Raw genomic sequence first — 14,564 nt, forward strand, 5'->3', positions numbered from 1 at the left:
GTGGTGCTGCTCATTATATGGTTATATGCCTTCTTTTTCCACCCTGTTTTGACTAGGTACTTCCAAATTGCACCGTTTAGTGGTTCAAATGACCGTGACGTGTGCGCGTTACTGGATCCTAGTCGAGCATTAAACTGCCCAATCGTCTCCGTCTCACGTGCTGCGCCTCGGATCGATGCGTTGCAGCCAACTGGACCTTTGCTTGTTTGTACGATGGCGCTCACCGCTCACTTGCTAACATTGCTGGAACCTCCGCCTATGACGTGTGGGTCACATTGTGCGTTGTTCCCGCTGCGCAACCGTGATAACGCGGCACCTTCACTCACCGGAGTGATGGCCACTTCAACTTGAACATGACATATCATGCCGCTGCCTGGCTCAGTTTTGCTGACCGGCAGCCTCAGAGGGGGGATATTGGGCGTTGTTGCTGTGCGTGCTGGCCTTCGTGGCCACATCAGCTCGCAGGTGATGATATTGGGGCGAACGGGCTGTCACTGACTTGTCAGTCCATTATCATTTTGTGTATTCATTTATGATGCTGTCAAGAATACATGTACTGTTCTCCGTGGACATTTGTAGCTAGATCATAGATCGTGTAAACAGCACAAACCATTACCATGCGCTTTAACGCTAGTGGTCGTTCGTCTGCATCGGGATAGACCCGTACTTTTGCTGCTCCATGCGGCGTTTGATGGCGTGGCGGATCAGGAGCACTACGAAGCACAATATCATGCATACGAACAGAGTCCAAGGTAGCGTCGCGGGTGTACGTGGCTGCTGAAAACTATCAGCTGTACTGATATCAGCGCCTCGCGCGAGATCCATGGCGATGGTGGCCGTCAACGTGGAGTTTTCGGAGAACGTCTCTTGACGACTTAACCCGTCAACAAAAGGACGCAGTGTATCGGCGACACAGACGTGCTTGAGAGTCTTGCCGATCAGTTTCTTGAATGTCGAAAAGGGACAACGGACATCTGTAGCTCCATCACCAATGTCAACCTCCTCCGAGCATGAAGGGATGACCACCTGCACGCGATCAGGAGGCTGCACGACAAACGCGCCACGTTTCAGGTTAGACGAATCAAACGGTTTACAATACATGCGCGCAGACTCACATTTTCGGGGGAGAGTTGGTCGCCACCACGAATCTGATCAGGAGAAGCCGCGACAAAGTATAGTTTCACATAGAATCGATTCTCGTCATCGGTGGCCGCACCGTCGGCTTCATCTACGCGCCAAGACACATGCGTGTTACCCATGGCTGCGGACTTTAGGTGCCGGGACTTCGAAGTCCCGGCACCAGTTTGGCCGTCAACTTCAGGGGAGGGAGTAGCGTGGAGCTCGAATACAAGCATGCCACCTGGCACCGGTTGATGTGGGTGCCACCCCTTCGTATACCATTGCAGCCTGTGTAACGAAGCATTAGCAGGCACAGCCACAGCAATATGAGGAGCATTACCAATGATATTTACGCGTAGTGCAGTACCTTAGCAGGTTGCGAACATACAACAAGTTGATATCATGGGCAGCGTAGTACAATAGCCGATTGTCTGGGCCTTGTAAAAGATGGGGACCCTCGCCTTTTGCCACAGGCAGGGGCTTTTGCAGAATGTTTTGCTCAAAGCTAGCTGTGAGGTGGGCGAGCAAAGTCGCACCAAAGCTTGCAGAGTTGACTTCATTAGTAATGAGATCCATGTGCGTCTACATGTACATGGTCAGTGGCAGCAGATGAGCTGCAGATTAGTTGAAGCACGATCATTCTGAAGACGCACCTCGTGGATCTTGGCGAGTGACAAGACTTTGTCGAAGGTCAACTGCGAAGGCAAGCTCATATTATTGAGACTCTGCAGCAAAAGCCACTCCGAAAAATAGTCTGTGTTGGAGAGAGTATCCTTCCATGGGAGATAAAACGCTCCATTCCACTGCGTGGGGATTCCAAATAGGTCGCACTTTTCAGAGCTTTCAGAGGCATCGACGTCGCCAGGCATCTCGTCAATGTTGCACACCGATGCGGCACAACACTGAAGAAGGTCGTTGACCTCTGCTACCTCCTCGCGGATTTCTTGGAGCACGAACCTCGTGTCAGTGCTTCCAGTGATCCCTTCATACACTACGTACCACGGTAGATGGATAACGTATAGCCCAATCCGAAGACAATGAGTATTAACCACAGCTATCCCTCTTTCCCTCATGAAATGATCTACGTACCAGCTTTCGAGCACACGGGGCAGTTGGCAGTAGGATCCTGGCCTTGCTCAAACAGCAACTGAGTTTCTTTGGTAATTGGCACGAGATCCTTACAGGACGGGTAGAGTCCACTCAAGAACGCGATCGCTGTCAGCTGGAAGCGTCAAAGTGCACCCATTCCCGTCTATTAGATTGACGGTAAACAAACAATGCAAATCTTAACATATACATTTACGTACATTGTCCCGCTGGTTATCATCTGCATATGCAAAGGTTTCCTCGCAAGTGGCGTTCAAAAACTCTTCATAGAGATGATCTCGGAAATACTATGCGCACACAATTAAGCCATCCAAAACAAACTATTAGCTTCAAAAGTAGTCTACTGTTATACAAAAGTCTTACCTCCCCCATCCGCTCCACGACGTGGAAGCCGTGCTTCGTGAGCTTGGGCGATACAATCTCCGTCGGATCTTCGGTCTCCGACGTTCCCCAGGCGTTGGCACTAAGCGGGAGATCGAGGTTTGGGTTGCGCACATACTGCTGCAGCAGCTCTTCCGACGGAGATTCCGTCCCCAACCCGTAGGGGCCGCGCACTCCGTGGCGAGAGAGCACGATCACCTGCGCATCAAGAGGCGATGAGTCCGAGCCCGACAGACGCACGCCATACATTTTCAAAGGCAGCCAAAACATCAAACAAAATTACCTGACGCAGACCCGACTCGGGGGTACCCAGAGCTGCGTCCGCGGGCGCCAGCGCAACGAGCGCAACGAGCGCAACGAGCGCAACGAGCACTGCTACTCGGCCCACCATAGTCACCCGACAGGATTTCCCCATGTTTGAGTATGTACTGTGGGAGCTCAGTTAAGTGCGTATCTGATGTGGCCCACTCTGTATCCCCTCTCGAAATCATTCGAGTGAATTCGCAGGCAGCATGTTTAAGTACCCGGCAACCTGGCGCCCATAGGAATGGAGGAGCATGTGCCATACTGGACACGGCCAGTTGTTGCTTGCGCTGCGATCCTTTGGCCATGCAGCCTAGGCGCGGGTAATCTTTGCCAGCGCCACCTGATTCGGCTGCACTGCTCCAGCTGCTCGCGATACCCAGTCGCCAGTTTCAGCTCTGTGGAGTGCCATGACAGCAACTTGACGTGGTATCTGAGCTCTGCAGCCACACGTGGGGAAAAGCTTTGGTCGACATACATGTGGTGATGTAGTTGAGTGTTAGGCAGCTAACGCGGCGAGTTGTCGCTACGGAAGTCGGCGCTGGCGATACACAATGGGGCGAGCCCCGTCAACGTGGCGCGGCGCATGAATGAGCGCGAACTTTTTTGCCGCGCGGTTTCGAGTGATAGAGCTCCGGCGTTTTAATGCGATGAGATCTGCCCCGATTGTGGGCGTTGGGGCGTGCACTGTCCAAGCAAGCGGTATTTCACGCTTGCCCGGGCGGCGGAACACACGCCCCGAAGATGACCAAGCCGTATTTCGGGCGCTTGCGATGGTGCGCACAGAGCCCGCGAATCCGTTGGCAGCAACGGACCGTTGCTGCGGTTTCTTGACTCGCCCGTCCACAGCGCGCGGTTTCCTCAAGAGCGGCGCCTGCGACTATGCCCGCTCGCGCGAGCGCGCTGTGTGTGGCTACAGCACGCTCGATGTGTCCCCCCACTGCGCCCCCAATGCTTGCGGCCCGCGGCGCTTGGGATCAGCTAGACGCCGCAGCTGTTTCCTCCAGATCACGTGCGACTCGTTCGGGGCCATCAGAATAGCAACACCCGCCTCTGCTCTGCTCGGAGCGCAGCTTCCTCCTGTATCGATGCTCCGTTTGACTCGAGTCGAGCCGCCCAGGTATTATAGCGGACCTCGTGAGTGCCCTACAGCCTTTCCCGGAAACCAAGCTGAGCCCAGCATGGCGCTGCCGAACCGATGGCGGGGCAGTCTCTACTCGCGCCGGCCGTTCCCGGTTTGTCGCGGTGTCGCTGAGAGCGCCACAAACGCTGCCCGAACCCGCGCGCCGCCACTTGGTCCCGGCTGAGCAGAGGTGCACCACACCGCCCAGTGTCGAGTCTCTGAATAGAGTCGCTGAAACGGCCTCTCCCGACGAGCACTTTGTATTTGTCATTGAGAGGCGCGCCACTGTCCTAAACGCCACCGCTACAAAACTGCTACAGACATGACGTCCTGCGTGGTGCAAGTCCAGGAGCTCTCGCGACGCCTGCTCAAGCGCGTGCGGCCGTCGCTTCCCTCGACCGCCGGCGTGGACGACCTCGGCGCCAACCGCGACTCGGTCACCAGCGAGGCCCTTCTCAAAGTCAGCAAGCGCCAGATCGAGTCGTCGCCGCGCACGTCGGCGCCCGCCGTCGATATCATGGCCGTTGAGCCGCTACAGGAGGAGATCGTGGCCGCTGCGCCCGTGGGCGAGGCCGCTGCCGTGCAATGGCCCAGCGTCACCGGCTGCGAGAACGTGCGCAAGGCGCTCACGTTCCTGCAGACGTCTCGCCAGCACGCGCTCATGCTTATGCTGCAGAACCACTGGGAGCGAGCCATGAGCGTGCTGGAGAAGATTGAGAAGGCCACCGAGAGCGTCAGCGAGCAGCGGCGACAGGTCGTGATCCAGCAGGCCAACGCCGGCCGAAATGCGCTCGTGGAGAAGATTCAGGAGCTCGAGCTTGCGACCCCGCGCCGCGCCGTACGCTTCAACGACGACGTGGCTATCGCGTTCGCCGATGACATGGACCGCAAGTGCAACTCCGTGTCGGAGCCCGTGCGCGAAGAGATGCTCGTACTGCGTGCATCGCGCAAGATCCCGCAGGAGAACCTCTCGGAGTTCTGGAAGGAGTAAGCCCGCCGTGGTCGCAGCGGTTGCATCGAGCGCCCCCTAGACTCGTGCGATACCCTTTTTAGCGTGGGGCTGATCGCCAGGCCCCCACATACAGCCTCCTAACTTATTCGGCATAGAACATATTTAATACGATACGACGCTTTTTCAGCCACGAACTTGTCGCTTTCTTCTCGTTCTGCGTGCCACCTCGCCACAAAGGTAGGGTGGGGGATTCCTCTCGCCCGAATATCGAGCAGGTGGACAGCCTTGAGGATCTTCCATTTCGGTGTCGTTAGTCACGGCTTGACAGGGCGGAACGGGCTGGCCTTGCTCCGCCATCTTTGGATGGGGCGCGGTACGGAGTTCAATGCTCCGCCGTGGAGCGGCGACGCAAGGTGAAGGTTCGGTGCACGCACTCACCCGTCCTTGACCGAGAGCCCGACAACCTGCACTCGAGCGACGAGACCTTGAAGCGACTCACGCGTACAAAGTTTGAGCTCAAATCGCCAGCTCGCGCCGGAAATCCCGGTTTGTCGCGCTCCGACGGGATACGCCCTTGCTGATCCCGCAGCGCGGTGAAACGGCAGCTTCCAGCACCAGCGCGTTCATAGTATACACCGCTGTTCGACTGCAACGCAGTAAGATAAAGCACGAGCCTCAAGTCAAGGGGTTCATGTCAAGAGCTGCTCCTTTTGGTTTGAATTCCCCTATTCATGCGCAATTCGTATCTAGCAGAAATCATACGATTACCAAGTGAAAACAGAACACCCCCAGTTCCGCCTTGCAGTTGTATCATTCAGCGCGTCGACCCCCTCCCGAGACAGTCGAGAGCGCACCATCATGGCCGACGCGACGCTGCACCGCCCCGCGGGTCTCCCGGAGAAGGCGCGGCTGGTCTTCAACGCGCAGCTGCACCAGCAGCTCAAGAATATCGCCAAAAACCGCGAGATCTCGGCCGTGCCGGGGGCGCCCACCATTTCCAGCAACGGCAGCATGCGCCCCACGCAGCCCATGGTGCTCAACGGGGCCGGTCGCTCCACGGAGCTCAACGGCTGGAACCTCGAGAAGAAGATGCTGGCACTGGCTGAGGCGCTGGACCTGCTGCGGCGCCCCTTCTTCTTCTACCTGGACTTCGGCACGGCGGCTGCAGCCGAAGCGTCCAACGGAGGCAGCGCCGCAGCCTCCGGGGATCGCAAACTCACGTACCATTCGTATTTTAACAAGATGCTGCCGTTGCACGTGGGCCAGACTGTGCTGCTCGACTTGTGGTACGAAAAATGTGCTGCTGGTTGAGGTTTTGGTGCAGGGTTGACGGAATTTGATGCTGGTTGGAATGTAGGGACTATTTGATGGATATGGTGGACCACGTGCCTGTGCGCAATCGATGTCGGGCGCTGTATATGCAGGCCGCGGTGTATATTTGCCGTCGCGTCGAGTTTATTGAGGGATATCCGCTCGACGGACAGCAGGTGCATCTGGACTCGCTTGTGTCAAAACGGTATATCCGCCTCTTAGAGCGCAGTGTGCGCTTTTGCTCCGTCAAGATTCGCAAGGCGCGCTTTATGGCCGAAGAGCACAGATTCTTCGTGGCACATATCTACACGGCGGTGTATTTCCGTTTTCCCTTCTCCACCCCCAAGCTGCTGGGGGCTGTGCTGCAGTGCACTGAAAAACTCGAGGGAGGTGAAGCCGATGGCATCCAAAACGGAGTAAACAATGGTTCTAATGGAAGTCTGAACATCGCCAAGAATGGCGCGGGGTCTCGTCCTCCCAAGAACAAGCGCCGGCGGCCAGCACATCGTGGAAGTATTACCGGTGGCTTACGCAGTCCGCGACAGTATCGCCGTCACTGGAATGATCTCTCAGGTAACGTATTCGCTGTCTTATACGCTGCGTGAGCTTGTTTGCTTCACACGGCTGACTTCAAATTATGTTGTTGGCTTGTAGAAACGAAATGCCGGCCGGATCGCATCAGCGGTGTTGACTTGCAACTCGAAATCTTCTCGTCTTTTTCGGAGTACAAGTTGAACCGCGGTACAGGTCGACTGGTGGTCCCCGAGAAAGGCGGTAGTACGCCGAGCATTCCGCACGATATGCTGAGAACAAGTTCTTCTAGCAAATCTACCGCCGTCGCTCTTGAGGCCGTATTCCAACAGGGAATGAACCGTGTCGGCGAGGAGCAGGAAGTGACGTTCATTTACCAGCTTCCTCTGCTATATATTGGGCATAAGCTGCAGAACGACGCTTTCGTGAAGCTGGCGGTGACAACCCAAGACAAGATCGATGCCGGATTGGATTTATTCATCGAGCGCCTGAGATCACCAGGGAGGGATGACCTCATGGCCGTTACCTTCGTTGCAGCCGTGCTGAGCGATGTGAGTAGCTGGTGCAACCACCGTTATGCAGATGGTCGCATTTTGTGGCATTGCGTGCCCGGGTACTTCGCACTTGTGCGCATGTACGTGGCAGTTTTTGAACGTATGTGCCAACGGCGTGCGCGGTCTAGTGCAAGTTCCTCATCGCTGCCTTCAGTGAATCGCATTCTCTCCATTATCGAGGGCAAAACGAGCGACCCGTGGGAAGACTACTGGAATGATCGCGAAATTGACACCGTACTGGACGCGGGTAGTGAGATTCTGAAGAATGAGGCTCTGGTGAATGTGCTCATGCAGGTTATCCTGGAAAGCACCAACATCCTCGACCCCACGAGTGTCAACTATTCGTTTGGCATCCTGCAACGCATGCTTGAAGTGGCCTCGATGGCTGCCATGCCTGCTGCAACGGAAGTTGGTTCTCCCGCTGCCAAGTTTGGCGGTCGTGTCCGTCACTGTCTCGGATCCGTGTTTGATGGAGATTATTTTTTGAGCAGCATGCGTAGCGCATTGCAATCTTCGCACGTCCAAACTCTGCTGAAGGTGCTCACCTGCATCTACAACTGTATCGGTGCGTGTAGATCGACTATGAACTTTCTCGGCAATTTCGTTTGACTAACAGCGATTGAGTTTTTCTCTACGTTGCAGACCTGTTGCCGACTACTGCTCGCAAACGGCTTGTTGCAGAGCTCATTTTGCGCGAGAATTTCTTCCACTTCTTTTTGCATTGGAACGAAGAGGTTTGTGATATTGCTTCATTTGTACGTTTCACATCCACACATGCTCACAAACTTGCACGCGCTCTGTGCTGCTTTTGCTACGCAGATTCGGAAGATTTTCTGCTACATGATCGTGTTCAAAACATCAGCTTCGAACCGATTAGACCTACCTAGCGCATCCGATCGGATTTTGCTTGCCCAGACCCCGTTTTTCAAGGTCGGCCCAACATCTAGGTCCAACGGCTCGAGTCTGTCGGCTGCGTCACCAGCACTCAGTTATTTGAGTCACTTGAGCGAGCTGGCTCAGGCCATGTTGCGTCCTACTGAAGACAGTGAGATGGACCCGGCGAAGAAAGCGGCCGTCGGCAAGAAGGCACTCCAGCGGCTCACAAACTGGGACGCAAGCGCACGATTAAAGCGCACCCGCAGTGGTGGCGATGCCGTGTTCCGGGACAGCCTCGTTGACGAGGAATTGTCGGTGGATCTTTCAATCGCCAGCAAGCTGGACGCAAATTTCAAGATGATTGCCGAGCAAATGAACCCGGCTACTCACCGGCGCCGGAATCCCGGAAATGGTGAACTCAAGCCTGCGAAACGCTACTTTCCCCGGGAGTTGGAAGCTTACGCTGAGCGTGCACTATCGCAGTACGTTTTGGTGCTTTGGGAGTACTACGAAGCGGCGTTCGAGAACCCGGCGAAGATGCCGATCGCTCCATCGCTCGAGTTCACGATCTCCGTGCCATTCTTCTCTGACTAACCCGACAAGTGAGTGTATTGTAACATGTAAACGTCGCTAGGCTACTCGCTTGCTGATAAGCAAGCGCGTGGGCTTAGCTAGACTTGAGCGTAGAGGCTTAGCTGGCGGTACATTTCCTTGCTGCTGTACACCGTTGTGGTCGCCCCCGCTGAGAAGACACATAGAAGAAGAGAAATACATTAGTCGCCAACGAACGCGACGTTCACACATACAACGTTTTGTTTACCGTAAAGCGGTTCCGTCGTGAACATCCGCATATCCCCTGCACGTAGGCGCTTCCAATCCCGTTTTCGCCGTGCAAACAAGTTGTCGTGCTCCTTCTTGTCTGCCGTGCGGCCTGTTGAACAGCAAGCATCGGCAAGCAGCATTTAGGGCTCAATCGACAATCATCACCCAATTTGAAGAAAAGAACTTACATGGGTTCTCCTGCTTGCGCTTGTGTGAGGTCCGACAAGAATTTATCTGTCGCCAACGAACAATCGATTAGAACCTAATGTGAAAAAGTTCAAAGCAAGACCAACCAAACGAACCACAGCATTCTGTTGCAGAAGCCTTTGGCGCTCCTCGCGCTCCAGCGTGTGTTCCACGAACGCTCTCAGCCACCACTACGGCAACCCAACCACTACTCGTCAGAACAACAAGCCCATAATCACAACATTGGCATCACAACGCACTCTTGCATCCATGTTACGCAGCAAGTGCTTCTTGGAGCGCACATAGGTCTCCAGGAACGAGTCGTCGCGCAGTTGTTCGCGGTGTCCATTCTTAAGGCAGTTGAGCACAAACTCGCGCAGCGGTTGGTATGCTCCTTTCTCCAGATCCGGACACTCGTGCAGCTCCATGAACTCAAACACCTGCGTCTTGAGCACGAGCGGCGCCAAATCATCTGCCAATCCCCCCTCCACAGTCACGCACACCGTGTGCACGCCAGCGTTCTCCAGCCGGATGTCCTGCACGTAGTAGACGCCGTTGGGGAAGGCGGTCCCCACGCGCTCGTTGAAGACGACCTTATCCTCGTTCTGGATGGTCACACGCAGTGCCGCCACCGCGCGAGACTTGACAACGGTCGACTTTCCGTTCTTAGTGCACGCCACGTAGAAGCCCAAGTAGCTGCATAGGAGGCAAATGCATTCGTTAAGAGAGAATTGATACATTGGAATGGCCAGCGTGTTTTCGAGCAACTTGGAGGTTATAACGCACCGGAAAAACGAGAATTGCAGCGGAACGCACTCGGGCAGCAGCTCTGCCCACTTGTCCGCGATGGGGAAGAGCTGGTAGCCGTCTGGAACGGTCGGGTTGCGCTTGATGGTGATCGGCTTGAGGTTCTTGAGCGACATCGTTTTGAAATTTGACTCGCGCGGGAGGCACGACCTTTTTTTAGTCACCTAAACTGTAATCACAAATCACAAAAAGTCAAGAGGACCACCAATATGAACGCTATCGGAGCTCGTCACTGGAACATCGCGGAGACGCACCGCGTGGCCAAGCGCAAGACGGAAACGGGCGACAAGTTGGTGAACAACTACCGCCTGCTGCAGACGCTGGGCCAGGGGCGGTTCGGCAAGGTGAAGCTCTGTCAGAGACTCGTGAACAGCGGAACTTCGAGCTCCAGCGGTGCTGTCGGCTCTATCGCAGCGGTAGGTGTTGTTTCTGCTGCAAATAGTGAAGAAGCTGGAGGTGATGTGGTGTCGCTGCCTCCCCCAGCATTTGGATCGCCCAAGGCACGTCTTTTTGCAATGAAAATCTTCTCCAAGAAGACACTGCGCAGACTTAAAGACTATTGCGCGGAACCGGCGACGCCGCAGAGTGGAGAAAATGATGAAGAGGATGCGGTGCCTATGAGGATGCGGGCGGTGACGGCACTCGACCGAGTGCACGACGAGATCGAGATCATGCGGTCGCTCTACCATCGCAACATTGTGTTGCTGTTTGAGGTCATCGAGGCCGACGACAGCGACAAGGTTTACATGGTGCTCGAATACATGGCGTGCGGGCCGTGTATGGTCTATCGACCAGATACAAAGGACTTTTACAGTCGGGCTACGGGAGGCACATTGTCGGAGGAGCTGGCCCGGAGCTACTTGTCTGATATCTTCTTTGGCCTGCAATACTTGCATCAACGTGGAATTTGCCATCGTGACATCAAGGTGAGCATAATGGAGGACTTTGTGATGCACTGTATTGTACTTTTTGTGACTAAGTTCTGGTTGTTGCGTCTGGTGATTTATTCGATGCGCTTAGCCAGATAACGTGCTTCTCAACGGCACAGGGCGCTGCCACATCACTGATTTTGGCTGTGCGAAAGCGTTCGGCAACGGTAGTTACACTAATGAATCAGCGCGTGTGTCGGATACAGTGGGGACCTACCAGTTCTTGGCACCAGAGTGCTGCTCCGGTGAAGGTTACGACCCGTTCAAGGTGGACATATGGGCTGTCGGGGTCGTACTCTTCATTTTTCTGTTTGGGAGACTACCTTTCGCGTCAGAGAGCACTCGGGAACTCTTTGATGAGATCATTCGCGCACAAATTGTGTTGCCTACGCTGGAAGAATCGGGTCGTGAGTTGCCATTTTCGCCCGAGGTTCAGGACTTGCTACGCCGATTGCTACAAAAAGACCCCGAACAGCGGATTACGATTGTCCAGGCCCTTGGACATCCGTGGTTCGGTCAAGATGATGAAGAAGAACCGCTCTCATTTTGATGAGTGTGGGCTCAGAGTGTTGGTTCAATCGTGTTGCATGTCCGCTTAGCCCAACGAGGAAGCGCTCAGCTATATCCAGCGACGTAATTTATCGCAGGGTGGCAATGCGCAGATATTTTCTGGCGTTATGGTCGGTGCCGATAACTTCCAAATCGATGGTTGATTCCAAGCTTAGTCTGCGAGAGTAAGCATCGCTACGCCTTCCGCGGTCTGAGGATGCAGAATCATTGGAGCCTAGCGAGGAACGTTGGCACTGTCACCGCTCTCGAAGCTAAGGGTGCCGTATCGAATGACGCTGCACTGGCATCCAGTTGCGCCACCCCAGGCGCATTCTCACGCAACGCACACAAAGAGACCACAACAGGCTTTTGTGGTCATATTTGCTTGGCTCATGTACTTGCAGCGAAGGAAGATGGCGTGCGTTGAAGCTGGGTAGAATTTCCTGCTCTCATGGGTATTTCCTGTTAACCAGAAAAGGCCAGTGCTGGAAGTCGGTGCGCATCAGACGTAGTTGAGAAGCGAGACCAAGATTGGCTTCATTTTTCCATTTACCATCCCAGACACTGACCCCTGACGCACTCATTTGGACGCTCATGCATCTTTTCAACACGCGCTTTGACCGTTTGCTTGTTAGAGCAGGCTTGAAGAAGCCCAAACGCCCAAGAAGACGTGCGGTGTTACGAACGCCCGGCCCGACGGGGAGGACAAGATGGAGAGTGCAAGCACAACCTGCTCACCGAACAAAGACGAGCGACTCAAGGTCAATGCACACCGAAGACTGGCTGATAACCCGGCGCCAAGTTGAAATGGCTCCGGTACCGTTTCGAGTTGGATCGTTTGGCAAGATTTACCACGCTGTTTGGCTCGGATCTCGCGTCATCGTCAAGCTCGTTGATTTGGAGACCCCCGCGATTCGCTGTGCCTTCCTAAAGGAGGCTGCGATTTGGAGACACCTGCACCACCCACATATCGTTCCGCTATATGGTACTTGCATCTCGCCCAGAGGGGAAACCGATGAGCAAGGTCTCTTTGTGTGCGAAGAGGAGGAAAACGGAAGCCTGCGGGACTATTTCTTCAATGAAATCCAAGCGGGTAGAACACCAGCAGTATGGCGGGCGCTTCGCGACGCTGCGTTGGGTCTTCATTTTTTGCATCGGAGAGGGATCGTCCATGGCGATCTCAAGGGCAACAATATCCTTGTGAATAAGGCGGGTGTGGTCAAGCTGACGGATTTCGGACTAAGCTTCATGCCCGGTCGAGAAGTATCGACCAGCACTCCTGGTGAAGCTATCGGTGCTTTTCAATGGAAGGCTCCCGAGTTGTTCGGAACTAACTGCAGTCTACCAACCTTTGAGTCAGACGTGTACGCATTGGGCATGTGCATTGTCGAAGCTTTGCGCGGTGGGTCTCCATGGGGTGCGCTTCCTGAAGCCGCAGTGCGCTACAGCCTGTTGAAAATGAAGCGACCTGCAGCAGAGGCTGGACTCCGCCGGACGATATCTCGAGTCTTACCACGCCCTGTCAACGTAAAGAACGATAAACACTGGGCGTTTGTGAAGCAATTATGCGCTTTCGAGCCATCGGAGCGGCTCAAACTGCGAGACGCAATCCGAATCCTCGAGCAGTTTACTCGCGAGGAGACCATGCTGGAGCACTCCCGAACGCAGTCGATGGAATCTGCGTGAATGGCATGATAGCGCGTGCATGATCTAACCCTTTCATGCTTTCACGTTTGTTATTCGCAAATACCTATGAAAAACTTACCTACTTTGGCGCGCCCATGTCGAGACCTGAACGTTCGATGAACTGGGACTTGTCGTTGTAGCACTCGTCTAACATTTGATGCGTCAATTGGAACACTTCGTGGACGTGGACTCCATCCATACCACCACCCGCGAACGGATCCTCCATGGTCCTCTCGACGTTAAAAATACCCGTCATCAGCAAGCTCGTTGATACACTGAGCAGCAAACAGAAGGCAAAGTTCGTGGTCTGGTACTGGTTTCCACGCGCGATGTAGACGTAGTACGGACCGTAGAATACCGGGAGCACTAGGATGAACAGCCGAGTAAAAGAGCGAGTCGCTTGTGGTGTCCGGTAAAACTTGATGTTCTGAAGTTTCTCGATACGAGCTTGAAGCAGCCAGTGGTATTGATTGATCCGAGAAGCTTCGTTGGCAGGCATCCCACAAGCTTTCAATACTTCCACTTGGTCATGCAGCTGACGTATCGTGTTCACGATCTGTAGCTGCAAATGCTTCACCGGGTTCACAAACTGCGAGGCCAGTTTACGTCCATGGGACGTAAATCGGTGTCGTCCGCGTGTCAGCGTCGGCATGATAAGCAGCGACATCGTGTCATGTAGTAATGCTTCCAACAGCGCCTTAGTCTTCTGTACATGATCTAGTGGCAGCTTCTTCCTTCCATTGTCTCCCCAGTTCCACAGTGCATTGGCCAGCAGTATATTGACCAACAAAGACCTCGCTGTAAAGGCAAACAAAGCTGTTAACGTCGCAAAAGCTGAGCTTGTACTTGAGCAAAATAAAAACTTACATTCTGCAATGATGTCGAGTGCCTGTTCTCGTCGCGTGAAGGCTTGTCTAATCTGCATGATCATTGGCGACACCACTGCGAACGACACGATGGTCCACGAGATGTTGGCGCCGAAGCTCGGGCCCGAGCTGCTCTCGCCCAGGAAATAGTAGAGCGAGGTGGTGACCACTGAGAAGAGCACCACGAACAGGCCTTCGAATGTGATGAGCATGATGCAAAACACCTTCGAGGCCGCGTACAGGTCCAGCACCGTGTCGCGAAAGCTTTCGCTGGCGCGTCGCAACGCCGCACTGAACGTCATGTCCTCGTCGTTGCCGCTGCTGCATTCCCATACACCTTCAGCATTGCCCGCATCTTCTGCATGTCGACGCGGAGAATTGCTGCCGTACAACGCGTAGCCAGGCATCATTGACCGATTCCGCCGATTGACTTTTGACGTTCGTCACTTTTTGGGGCTATTT

General features: G+C 54.5%; 7 protein-coding genes across 7 annotated transcripts; 4 read left to right on the top strand and 3 right to left on the bottom strand.

The window, feature by feature from the left end:
- Positions 1–630: 630 nt before the first annotated feature.
- KRP23_8662 (Periplasmic AppA protein) lies at positions 631–2,998 on the bottom strand (the record flags this gene model as incomplete). The annotated part of the gene is made up of 8 exons (XM_067894131.1): positions 631–1,044; positions 1,116–1,407; positions 1,487–1,701; positions 1,773–2,110; positions 2,209–2,341; positions 2,427–2,513; positions 2,590–2,805; positions 2,891–2,998. The coding sequence occupies 8 exons, from the start codon at positions 2,996–2,998 to the stop codon at positions 631–633; spliced, it is 1,803 nt and encodes a 600-aa protein (XP_067743594.1).
- A 1,357-nt stretch (positions 2,999–4,355) lies between these two features.
- On the top strand, positions 4,356–5,024 carry KRP23_8663 (uncharacterized protein; the record flags this gene model as incomplete). The annotated part of the gene is made up of 1 exon (XM_067894132.1): positions 4,356–5,024. One exon carries the CDS (start codon positions 4,356–4,358, stop codon positions 5,022–5,024), a length of 669 nt encoding a protein of 222 aa, XP_067743595.1.
- Positions 5,025–5,843: 819 nt separating this feature from the next.
- KRP23_8664 (uncharacterized protein) lies at positions 5,844–8,851 on the top strand (the record flags this gene model as incomplete). The annotated part of the gene is made up of 5 exons (XM_067894133.1): positions 5,844–6,271; positions 6,343–6,869; positions 6,951–7,946; positions 8,024–8,115; positions 8,201–8,851. The coding sequence occupies 5 exons, from the start codon at positions 5,844–5,846 to the stop codon at positions 8,849–8,851; spliced, it is 2,694 nt and encodes an 897-aa protein (XP_067743596.1).
- A 77-nt stretch (positions 8,852–8,928) lies between these two features.
- Positions 8,929–10,188, bottom strand: KRP23_8665 (uncharacterized protein; the record flags this gene model as incomplete). Its single annotated transcript, XM_067894134.1, has 6 exons — positions 8,929–8,999; positions 9,078–9,188; positions 9,268–9,313; positions 9,382–9,456; positions 9,526–9,961; positions 10,052–10,188. The coding sequence occupies 6 exons, from the start codon at positions 10,186–10,188 to the stop codon at positions 8,929–8,931; spliced, it is 876 nt and encodes a 291-aa protein (XP_067743597.1).
- A 93-nt stretch (positions 10,189–10,281) lies between these two features.
- Positions 10,282–11,551, top strand: KRP23_8666 (Serine/threonine-protein kinase ssp1; the record flags this gene model as incomplete). The annotated part of the gene is made up of 2 exons (XM_067894135.1): positions 10,282–10,998; positions 11,093–11,551. The coding sequence occupies 2 exons, from the start codon at positions 10,282–10,284 to the stop codon at positions 11,549–11,551; spliced, it is 1,176 nt and encodes a 391-aa protein (XP_067743598.1).
- An 806-nt stretch (positions 11,552–12,357) lies between these two features.
- KRP23_8667 (U-box domain-containing protein 34) lies at positions 12,358–13,236 on the top strand (the record flags this gene model as incomplete). Its single annotated transcript, XM_067894136.1, has 1 exon — positions 12,358–13,236. The coding sequence occupies one exon, from the start codon at positions 12,358–12,360 to the stop codon at positions 13,234–13,236; it is 879 nt and encodes a 292-aa protein (XP_067743599.1).
- A 79-nt stretch (positions 13,237–13,315) lies between these two features.
- KRP23_8668 (uncharacterized protein) lies at positions 13,316–14,512 on the bottom strand (the record flags this gene model as incomplete). The annotated part of the gene is made up of 2 exons (XM_067894137.1): positions 13,316–14,034; positions 14,104–14,512. The coding sequence occupies 2 exons, from the start codon at positions 14,510–14,512 to the stop codon at positions 13,316–13,318; spliced, it is 1,128 nt and encodes a 375-aa protein (XP_067743600.1).
- Positions 14,513–14,564: the final 52 nt, after the last annotated feature.

This window comes from Phytophthora ramorum (assembly GCF_020800215.1).
Source record: "Phytophthora ramorum isolate Pr-102 chromosome Unknown Phyram_PR-102_s0007, whole genome shotgun sequence".
NCBI lineage: Eukaryota > Oomycota > Peronosporomycetes > Peronosporales > Peronosporaceae > Phytophthora > Phytophthora ramorum.